This window comes from Gnatocerus cornutus, chromosome 8 (genome assembly GCF_029298725.1).
Source record: "Gnatocerus cornutus isolate USDA-ARS CGAHR chromosome 8, icGnaCorn1.1, whole genome shotgun sequence".
NCBI classification, from domain to species: Eukaryota; Metazoa; Arthropoda; class Insecta; order Coleoptera; family Tenebrionidae; genus Gnatocerus; species Gnatocerus cornutus.
Window position 1 is genome coordinate 15,118,283 of NC_142240.1, and position 10,797 is coordinate 15,129,079.

General features: G+C 39.1%; 1 protein-coding gene across 1 annotated transcript; it reads right to left on the reverse strand.

Moving 5' to 3' along the window:
- Positions 1 to 1,811: 1,811 nt before the first annotated feature.
- Positions 1,812 to 3,277, reverse strand: LOC148170252 (achaete-scute homolog 1a-like). Its single transcript, XM_088043271.1, has 2 exons — positions 2,441 to 3,277; positions 1,812 to 2,131 (listed from the first exon to the last, which is right to left on the reverse strand). The coding sequence occupies exon 1, from the start codon at positions 3,198 to 3,200 to the stop codon at positions 2,442 to 2,444; it is 759 nt and encodes a 252-aa protein (XP_087899397.1). The 5' UTR covers positions 3,201 to 3,277; the 3' UTR covers positions 1,812 to 2,131; position 2,441.
- Positions 3,278 to 10,797: the final 7,520 nt, after the last annotated feature.

The following is a 10,797-nucleotide window of genomic DNA, read 5'->3' on the forward strand; positions in this document are numbered from 1 at the left end:
TGTGTGTGGTAAACTCTCTGCAGGAGAGTGGTCTTGTTTTGGCACATCCCATTGATCGACTGATAGTTATTGTCATCGTTGACAATTGCTGCCGGACAGTTGATGTCTGCATCAGTGTGGGTGGTAAAATCCACGAGTGGGAAATTTCGAAATGTTTGCTCTTATTCCTGGTGAAATATCGGTGGACATTTTTCAACCAATAAACATCAATCAGATTCCAGATGGACCGCGCCACGTGACGAAACTCGAACTTATCTAAAATACAACGTCATTATTCGAACTTATTGCCATAGCATTGTAAATTTAATCTCGTTGATTAAAATCCAACATCTGTGCGTCTTCAGCCCGTTATTATTTATAAGTCTAATAAACCTCGCATATCTTGCATCAGACGAATGGCACTTGTTAAAAATTTATCGCCACGCTATGAAATTTTTCCGACACCTAATTTCGACCACACAAGGTGTCTATTACATTAATTGCGTTCAGTAGTTGTACCACGCTGAGAAAGAGAGTCATGTCGTAGGGCGAAAAAACCAGAGTTCGAGACGTTATCTCCAGAGACCGGTCCCGAATCTATCACTCTCGGAGTCTGTGATAAATCACTGGAAAAGTGCAACGAAGTGTGTCTAAGGGTAGTCGAACCGTTCTTTGCATACTTGAGACTCTTTCCGCGTCCCTTCACATCCAAGAAACGATCACACGGATCGCTGACGTCGCCGGCAAAGAAAAAGCGCCGAAACGTGGAGCATGCAAATCGATTTACTAATCGAGAAATTGGCGCGCAAAGAAAAAAAAGACAAATATCGTTTTGGTCCCGCCGGCCCACAGGAAAACCCTCAACAAAAGCGTCTTTTTTCATTCCCGAAATTATCAGATCATGTTCCTATTCCGGCGCGCGAAGCCACGCTTCGGAAATGGGCGTCTTCGTCCCGCTTCCGTTCGTTTAACATAACAAAACAAAATGATTGTCGTTAAGACCGCGCCACCACGCGTCCCAAAATCGGAGACTTTAACTAGCAATCAAGCGACAAGCCGCCGATAAAAACTCGTTCTAATTTACGAATTCTCGGCGTATTTTCAAACATTCCTTCGCCCTTTTTGAAGGGCCGCCGTAAATAATACACTCTTTCTGTCCAATTAACGATGTCGTCAATTTGTTCGAAGGCCGACGACTTTATCGACGGGATTTTTCGCAAAGGCGTGATTTATAGTCGGCGCAGTTATTAGAAAAAATCGTCCCACTGGTGAGATAAAGGCACCAAGTGACACAGTGCGAATTTAAATGTTTGTCGAGCCCGTTATCTATAAAAAATTCGCGAGCAGCTGAATCTGGAAAGTCGTGAAAGCTCCGAAAATCCGCTATGCAAATGCACGGTATCATCTGCTCAGGAAAGTCCAGCTTCCAGAACCGCTACCTTATTAAAAATTTCATTATTTTTATTACTCTGAAACTTGAGGTACCATCGTCCATTCTTCAACTATCCAATTTAAAAATTCATAATTAAGATAAGAAGCAAAATCCAAGAACTCGATATAGCTGTCAATGGTAATTAATTTCGGAGCCTGAGGCTGCGTAAGTCTGCGTAAATAAGCTCGAGGAGAGAAAGTGTCTGTAATGGGACTAGAGCCCTTTCGTGCTTACCTATATTTTACCGGTAGTGATAAACAGTGCTATAAAGGAAAATATTGGAGAGGGGAAAAGGATTTTTTGTGGTAATAACATTAGCATATCGACATGTGTTTTTGAGGCAGGTGCAGCAGCACGCGCCACAACACCTTGGATTTTTTCCGACATAGAAAAACAACGGTTCTAGAACTCGATCGTTTTATTCGTTCAGTACAGTGTAAAAAAGTAGTATCAAAAATACTTAAATTAATAATAACTTAGCTTAAGTCATGGAACGTTGGCTTACACTGTTAAACTTAACTAACAACTGGGCTCAGTACGAAAAGTCGCTTTTTGTGTATTGCAACGACTGGGAATGTCTCAACTAACCCTAACGTAAAGTAACGCTATTTACAATATGTACAAACAATGACTAGAACAATAATAAACTATGATAAAAAACTTGTATAAAGAGAGAAAATATCACTCCTGAAGGCACTGGGTCCATGTAGAACTGGCTATCTGTAACAGAAAAAGAAACCGTTAAGACGGTGAAAATTTTCAGGTTCTTTTCTATACACACACGATTTTTTCTACCACCGGCAATTTCGCAGACACTATTGTGTTTTTGAATGGACCCCTCACGGTCGCGACTCTTTTCATCCCGTGAGGGTAAGAAATCAAAAGAGGAAACCAAGAAGGGGACCGACAGGTAAAAGCAGGTTTCGTTCTTATCAAATCGCGATAATACGACCTCCGGAAACTCGTACTTGTGGCAAAAATCGCGACTACCTGCGGTGATTTCAATGATACAACAGACGACAAACCTACCTTATTCGTTTTGTTGCCAGGAGAAGATGGCGTCGAGGAGCTCCTCATCCTCTGGACTTTTGGGCTCGTAATTCTCAAAGTTCTCCTGGTGGTAAATAGTGTTGGTGTAACCTGAAGACGCCGAAAACGAGCTTTCAGAACTGTGGGAAGGTGAGGGTGACGATGCTTCTGAGCACGTGGGGGTCTGCAGTAAGATCGGGTATTGATACTGATCCGGACTGTTGGTGTAATATCTGTTGTCTTGGAGGCTTCCGTCACCGACTCCTCCAGTTCCGTCGCCTTCGTGTTCTTCGATCATCTGTTTCAAGCTCCTGATGTACTCCACCGCGAGTCGAAGTGTTTCCACCTTGCTGAGCTTCTTCGAGGCGCCTCTTCCCGTGGAAGGTCCTTGTGGTGCGAATGCTGCCGCCACACTTGCCGGGATATGTTGGCGGAGTGTGGCGAAGCCGTTATTGACTTGTTTCACTCTGTTTCTTTCGCGCGCGTTCCGCCTCGCCACCGATGCCGGTTGCTGCTGGGGCCCTCCATAGGGCATGAACTGGATCTTCCTCTTACATCTCAAATCCGAGTTGTTGGTGACTAAGACGGAACCACGTTCTGGCGCCGGCGCCAGCGGTCTTTTAGTCTGAATGACCGTCTTCGTCGGCTGCGTGATGGCTCCTGAGACAATGATAGACTGTTGCGGCGAGTGTTGGATCACGTTGTACATCTTGTTTTGCTGGCCGAGGGTCATGGCGAATGGGGTCTGGACGACTGCCATGGACGCGCACTAGAAAGCACTGGGTTAACGCTACGAAAGCTACTCCCGGTATGCGTCGCGCTTCCGATGGACAAGCTCTTTGTAGCTAGTACCGAGCTTCCCCACTCTGCGCAGGGTAAATGCGCGTGGGGTTGAGCGCGTGCCGCCGACAAGCGGCGTGAGGCTGCTGCTTCTTCTTGCAGGACCGGAAGCTGTCACACAGACGAGGAGCGAGGCGGCGTACAGACTTCCATAAACAGCACCAAAAGCTCCACCACAGCACCGCTTCTTGCAAAAGCTCAAATCCACAAAATTACAATCGAACGATCCTCCGGGGTTGGTACTTTGTCTGCGACCTTCGAAGTACTCGCCCCTGCCGATAGATGGAGCTTCTGGACGTTGGGCTTTGATGAAAGTAAAAGTTGTTTGCTCGGGGATTAGGCGCCACGCATTTTCTATTGTTCCAGTTTCCATTGTTTTGTCTGGGTTTCTTCACACTGTGGAGCTGGCGTGGAGTTTCGGTGTCGAAGACGCTTGATAAATTTGATTGCCAAGGTCATCAAGGCCAAGGTTAATGTCTCGAGATGAAAAAAATTGACTAACGAGATTAATTCCAGCGATTTGATCCTTTATTAGAAGATGTAACTTCAAATTTATTGATTTTTTAATATTGAATTCGTTTTTTTTTTCTTCGATCAGGTGTGCTTCCCATGTTGTCCAGTTCTTGAGATATTATATATTTTTGATTCATTTAATTAAGTTTCGAGTTTCTCAGGATTGTGTTCAAGATTTTTTTTATTTTGATTTTCCTGTTTACTTATAAGAGTTGGGGTTAACAACTCTGCTATCATAGAATATTTTAACAATTTTGAAAAACGTCTGCAACTCTAATCGTAAAAAATGGAGTAAATCAAAATTGACGTCTTTATGAAGTTTAATGCTGTCTTTATCCCGTCTCGTGTATTTGCAATCAATGAATGCTTTTTAGAACACTCACATTACAATTTACAATGTAGATTTATTATGTTTACGTCTGAACATGAAATTCTCACCTGCTTTCTTGGTGAATTACGTAGAAACAGAAATTACGGCGCCACCAACTAAACAATCTAAAATTCTCCTCATGCTTTTAGTCTTTCAATTTCTTTCATTGTAACCTTGATAACGTATAATTTAACATCTACTGGTTTTAGAGTCTACAAAAAAAGATTTAAAAACCTGAATTTGCCACAAAATGTCGAGTAATCATTCAAAAAGCATCTTCTAAATCGAGCACCCAAACTATAATTCTGGTAAAATCAGGAATACATTTCTTCGCCATCAAACAAAATTTAAGTTCGTGGTAATAACGGTTCTCATTTTCTCATTTTATTTCAGTGGAATGGTAATTTCAGATCGGATGCAAATTGTGGCTTATTTAGAATAAATGATCAATTTACGCCCAGCGATTTATGACTACCTGGAATTCATTACAGACATTGATTCTTGGTACAATTATGCGTAAATTTTTCTCATTGTTATTTCAAGAAAAATGAAACTAGTCCAACGTAGAGATATCTGCCTGTCTGCTCGTTGATATCTCCTCAGTGGCGCGGTGTATTCCAAGCAAGAGTATGAGAATCGACCTAAATCTAATTTAGGTGCTCCAGACGTGTTGATTTTCGACCGTCTCGTCGTCGTTAATTTTGGAAAAAGCGTAAAATAGCCCTAGTTGATGGATGAATGTGCCGCAAAACATTATTCATTCGTGTCGGATTTTTTCAAACTCGCCGATAACAATGACGCTTGTAAAAGCACAAAGGATCACGGTTTGATACGACGCACATTAACGATCGGCTCGTTAGCGGCTCGCCTCGATACAAATGGGGTTTTGTGCCAAGGAAACGTCGAAAAGAAACCCAAAATTACCTCAGGAGAGGAAGAAAGTTGATAATTGCGGGCTTGTTTCAAAGATAATCGATTTGAATATCGAGTGAACAATAGGAGATGGGATCCGAAGAAGCCGCTACTTCATCATCGGATCATCGAATCATCGATATGCCAGTCAACTAATTTAACTATTCACTAGCATGTAATCCATTAGATGGTATTGTCATTCCATCATCGCATTACATCACGTTTCTTCGATTATAATGGATGATGAAATTAGAAGAGCCGACGTCTTACAAGAGACGGTGGCATTACAACCACGATTTGTGGTTAAGCTGCCGGTTAAGAGCTTGATGGTTTCATTTATTATATCGTCGGAACGTTTTCACGTTTGAGCAAAACGACCAAGTTTAGAGCTAGCTGTGCGTAGCATTATTCAAAGCCCGTGAGGCGCGTTTTACATTTCAAACATGACTTAACCCTTCTTGTGAGTCCAGGTAATAAGCCGAAGGGTGGTTCGCCCCGACTCGAATATCTAACATTTTTCTTCCGAAGCTGCGCCGCCAATTAATGCTGTTTGTTCTCGGACAATCACAATAATTAGAACCGAACAAATTTATAGTGGAATGCTTCGTTTTTAACGAGATTTCAACGCTCATAAAATCAAATTGATTTAGAAAGAGCGCTGTAACTACTGTAATTGACCAATAAAACCGTTTGCGTATCGATTTTGTCCTGTCATTCGGGATAAGGAGGAAATGAGATATAAAATAATATCGTTTTTGTCTCAATTGCTGATAAATTGGAAAAAATGATATTTTTACTCATAATCTGAATGGTGATACTTATTTAAATATCAAAGGCGGGAAGCTCTTTTTATAGGTCAGAGATAATATTATCGGAAACCACTAAAAGCACTTTGTGTATGTCATGTTTTTTAATTTTTCTCCACGATGCAAATTAGTTTCAGAGCAAAAGTAAAAAACTGTTAAATTAAACGCGCCTATAATACTTATGTTTACATGAATTCAGTCTGGTCATTAGCGTAAATTGAATACAGACTTGTTATTTATCCGAATAAAATATCATTATTAAACTTAAAGTACCTGCTTCCGTTATATAATTAAATAACGAAAGTAACCTTTAATTAATCAACTGGAAAGTGATATCGCGAAAAATCCAATTCATCATTAAACCAGCGACTTTGGCGCAATTCCACTTTTTATTTTCCCTTCATCTAAGCCTCCAATGACCGACAACTTTCTTAATTTTTCCGCGTTAATTTAATTAAGCTCTCGAGCTTCGCATAAGTTACTTGAAACTTAGCGCGAAGCCGATAAAATCAGCGCCTTGACTGACAATTTCATTAATTTGAAGGTGAGTTTGCTGGAAAGCTCTCCGCACCGGACAGCTTTTAATTAACATGACTCTTTGATCTCCTTCTGATTGCTACAGAGAAAGAACCGTTGCGAAATGTGTAAATGGGTTTGGACGACAAGGAAAGGGTAGAACTGGTTGATTGGAAACGGGGTAAGATTGGATCGACACGGCTTGGACGTGGCCTAATTTTCACGGAATGAACCTACATTTTTCTTGCGTGCATGCCGACCCTCAGGGGCCGAATTTCGGCAAAACTACCCACAAATTAGCACCCGTGTGGAAACCACAAGAGTTTGAGTAAACGTGACGACATTCCTTGAGGACAATTAACGAAATTAGTATTCAGTTGGTGAGCTGGAAGTCCGAAATCGGCCTTTGGCTGTCGATGTCGGTAGATGCATATGTATGACTATTACCGAATTCAAGAATGTGTTAATCGAGATCAGGCTTGGGGGGTGGGAAAGAGTTATTGATGCCCTCGGAAACAAGAGTAATAGTATTGCCAAACGGTTTGCATATTTTTGAAATAAAATTTAATTGAAGATCCGTTACCCCACAAATGCCCTTTTTTCTCCGAATTAGTCTCAAATGTGAAGAATGTACAAATATTCCGGGACATAAAAAACCCATTTAAATTAGCCCGATAAATTCCACCTCTTACCCCAAAGCGTCCCATTATTCCTACGACACAGAGACACGAAATGACGTCTGGGACCACCAACGAGGTCCTTGTTATCTAATTCCGAACAAAATGATATGTAATTAGAGCCGTTTTATGAAATTAATTAACTCTAATATTATAGCAACCCTCGCATAGTTAAAAAGATCGATCCGTCTCACCATCTCCTTAATTACTTTATCAAGTCGAAAAAAAATTCCAACGACGAAGGAAAAAATTTGATTCGGATGATAAAGCAACGTTGGTTATTATTTTCTTGATTTACAACAGCCAACGTGGCGGTTTCGGGGTAATTATAATTATGGAACGAAGCAGACGCCGTTATCAAACACGAAAAATGATGGATTTCTCGAGAAAATCCCCAGATATGTATCGGAAATGATGAACGGGTTAAAATGTTAACGCCTCGTCGGACACGGTCGCGACAAATTGTGACACCTACGCTGTTGAAGATTGATGGCGACTGGGAAAATTAACATTTTTACCAAAGTTCTCACCATTTACCATCCGCAAAGTCTACAATCAGTGAAGGTTTTTCGCTTGTCGTAAAACTCTTAACAACCGCAGACTAATTGAGAAGTAGCCGATCGGTTATATTTGTTCTGTTCAATTTTTCCACGGTACCGCCGCTCATTAACTTGCCAAAAATAACCATCAAAAATTTAATAACGACAAGTAGCAGCAACCGCTAAACTCTTTAGCGGAAAGGTTAATAGCGATTTAATATTTTTGGTGCGTGTCGCAATTAACGTAGAATAAAAAAGCGCTTAATGCTAAATGCCCGTGATGGAAAAGTTGGAATAACGAGTGCCCATCAAAAACCCTGAGGGGTAATTTTCTTGTTAATTTAATTTAATCAATTAGTTTAAGCGAGACTAAAATTGGGGTTCGCGACCTGACCAAATTCCTCTACCGCGCGCAATAACTTTTCCTGCTCATCGAAGCCGCGGACACCGGATAAAGTATATAAATAATCCGTTTGGATAATCGTCCCCTCGAGTCATATCGTAACTCATTTAATTAAATTCAGGAGCCAAATTGCGTAAATCAATAATTGAATTAGCGTCTCGTCGTCTGCTCTCTCGTTGCAGTCTCCTGGTATCATCAAATCTTAAAGCAATTAGCCGCTCTGCAACGGACCTCCGAGACAGTATTAAGAAATTATCCCCTTGAAATGGTCGAGTAAATCACCCCTTAGCCGATTTCCTATAATTTAAACATTAGTTCTTCGTTTCTAGGGGTCTATTAATTCGCACAAACGTTTCACACCTTTCGGAAATACATCAAAGATAGCCCATCTCGTGTCTAAAAGAAATTATGAAACTGTTGAAATTCGATTCTACCCTCGAATTATCAAGATGGGAATAAATTGCGATGGAACGATTTTGTTTATGAGGAAACGCGAAATCGGGCTCTTTAATATGTGGATGACGTCGAGAAACAAGTCGAAGAGGTCATCGCTCTTATCCTGGACGATATTCAAATCAGGACCAATTTAAGCGAATAAATCATATCGAGAGTTACAATTAATCGATGAAAATAATTCCCATCATTACCGATCAATGCAAATTTAATTGATTAAAGTCGGGTACAGTCGCTTAAATTTAATAAGTGCCGAAGAGCTCGTGCGTGCATAAGAAGCACGTGTTTGTCATTTTTTACATGGAGCTTTGTTTTTTTTTGTGGTATATAGGGAGATATTTTGATCAAGCAAGCGTAACTGTAATGTTATGGGAATTTTAAATTTAAAGTTCCAATCTGAGGAGAGATACCTGCTTAGACAACTTTAGCTGATAAAAAATTAGTTAAAAGTTACAACTGAAAGTCCCTCGCGGCGTTTGACGTAACGGTTCGGCCGGTAATGAAGGTACTAATCGATTTTAAAAGCTCGCGACAGTAACGAGTTAATCTCGTTAAATTTGAGCGTATGAAACACTAGGACATATTTTTCGACCAATTAAGTACTGTTACGTCGAAAAATAAATATCGTCCCAATATAAATTCCATAATTATGTTTTCGCATGACGTCGTTAAAATAAAAATTTAATTTATGCAAATTCTTGTTTTCAAACCCGTTCGACAATCAAAGTAATGTCCGAAAGAGTTTTGCTCCATATTTCGGACAAGTTTTCCTGTAACTGTACGTTTCGCTTAGAGCCACAATTACCAAAGTTTGGATTGACTTGGTCCGTCAGAATTCGTGGCAAGACGTTTTTTGCTTTCACGTAAATCAACGGATTCCGAAGAGAAAAAATCGACCGGAGATGTGACAAATAACCTGTTTTTTCAGGCAAAACGAGCCGTAACGGAGTCACGGTTTTATCATTGTCGTATGTACGCATGTTTCGATAACAAGATCGATTTTTTAGCGGTAACATCGGACTTATCATAAATTATGCGGAATTATTTCATTAATCGATGGCGATTATATCATTAATTCTGCCGATCGAAAAATTATGGCGATTAGTTCTGTATTAACAGCAGGAAAGGTACTCTAGCATTTCATTAATCTCAATTTAACATCATTTTAATGCACTAATTACATAACAGAATTACACTAGAATTGCCTCCTGATTCTAAATCAGAAGCCTCTTTTGCTCCATGAGGTTGACTCAAAAGTAATTTTTCCAGGCCTATTACTATTACTATTTACTACCACTAAAAATTGAAAATTTTAGAACAACCGTGTAAAATTGTATAATTTTTGTATACAAGTCGAGGTCAATAATTTCGAAAATTGTTCTTCAAGTGTTTTCAAAACGCTGTAATTTTGTTGTATGCATACTGTTTGAAGCCCTTTTTTTTCATTGCACTAAATTACAAAATTTTTGAGTAACTGCGTCAAATTTAAAAAAAAATTGTTTTTAAGTCCAAAAAATTCTCCAAACTTGTCTTTCAAGACCTGTAATTTTCTTATCTGTGGTGCTACAACAATGTAATTTGATGAGTAAACTATTTCAAGTCCATTCATTAACTTCGCCAAATTATAAAATTGTAGAACAATTGTGTCAGATTTTGTAATTTTTGTATTCAAGTCGAGGTCAAAAATTTCGAAAATTGTCCTTCAAATGTCTTCAGAATGCTGTACTTTTGTTATTTGCAGTGCCATACCAAATTAATTTAAGGAGGTTACTATTTTGAGTCCTTTTATTCAAAAGCACCAAATTACAAAATTTTAGAACAATTGGGAATTTTTGTTTTTAATTTAAAAAAAATCTCCAAATTTGTTTTCCACTTGCTGTAATTTTCTTATCTGTGGTGCTACAAGAATGTTATTTGCTGAGTCGTTTATATTTTGAGTCCGCTTATTAACTTCGCCAAATTAGAAAATTTTAGAACAACCGTGCCAAATTTTCTAATTTTTGTAATTAAATTGAGGTAAAAAATTTTGAAAATTTTCTTTTAAATGCTGTACTTTTGTTATCTGCAGTGCCATATCAATGTGATTTGAAAAGATTACTATTTCGAATCCTTTTATTCGTTGCACTAAATTAAAACAATTTTGAGTTACAGAGTCAAATTTTAAAAATTTTTTATGTCTCAAAAATCTGTTTCTCAAATTTGTTTTTCAAGTCCTGCAATTTTCTTATCTGTGAATCTACCACAATGCAGTTTAGAGAGTCAACTATTTTCAGTTCGTTTATTAACTTTACAAAATTAGAAAATTATTGAACAAATGAACCAAATTTT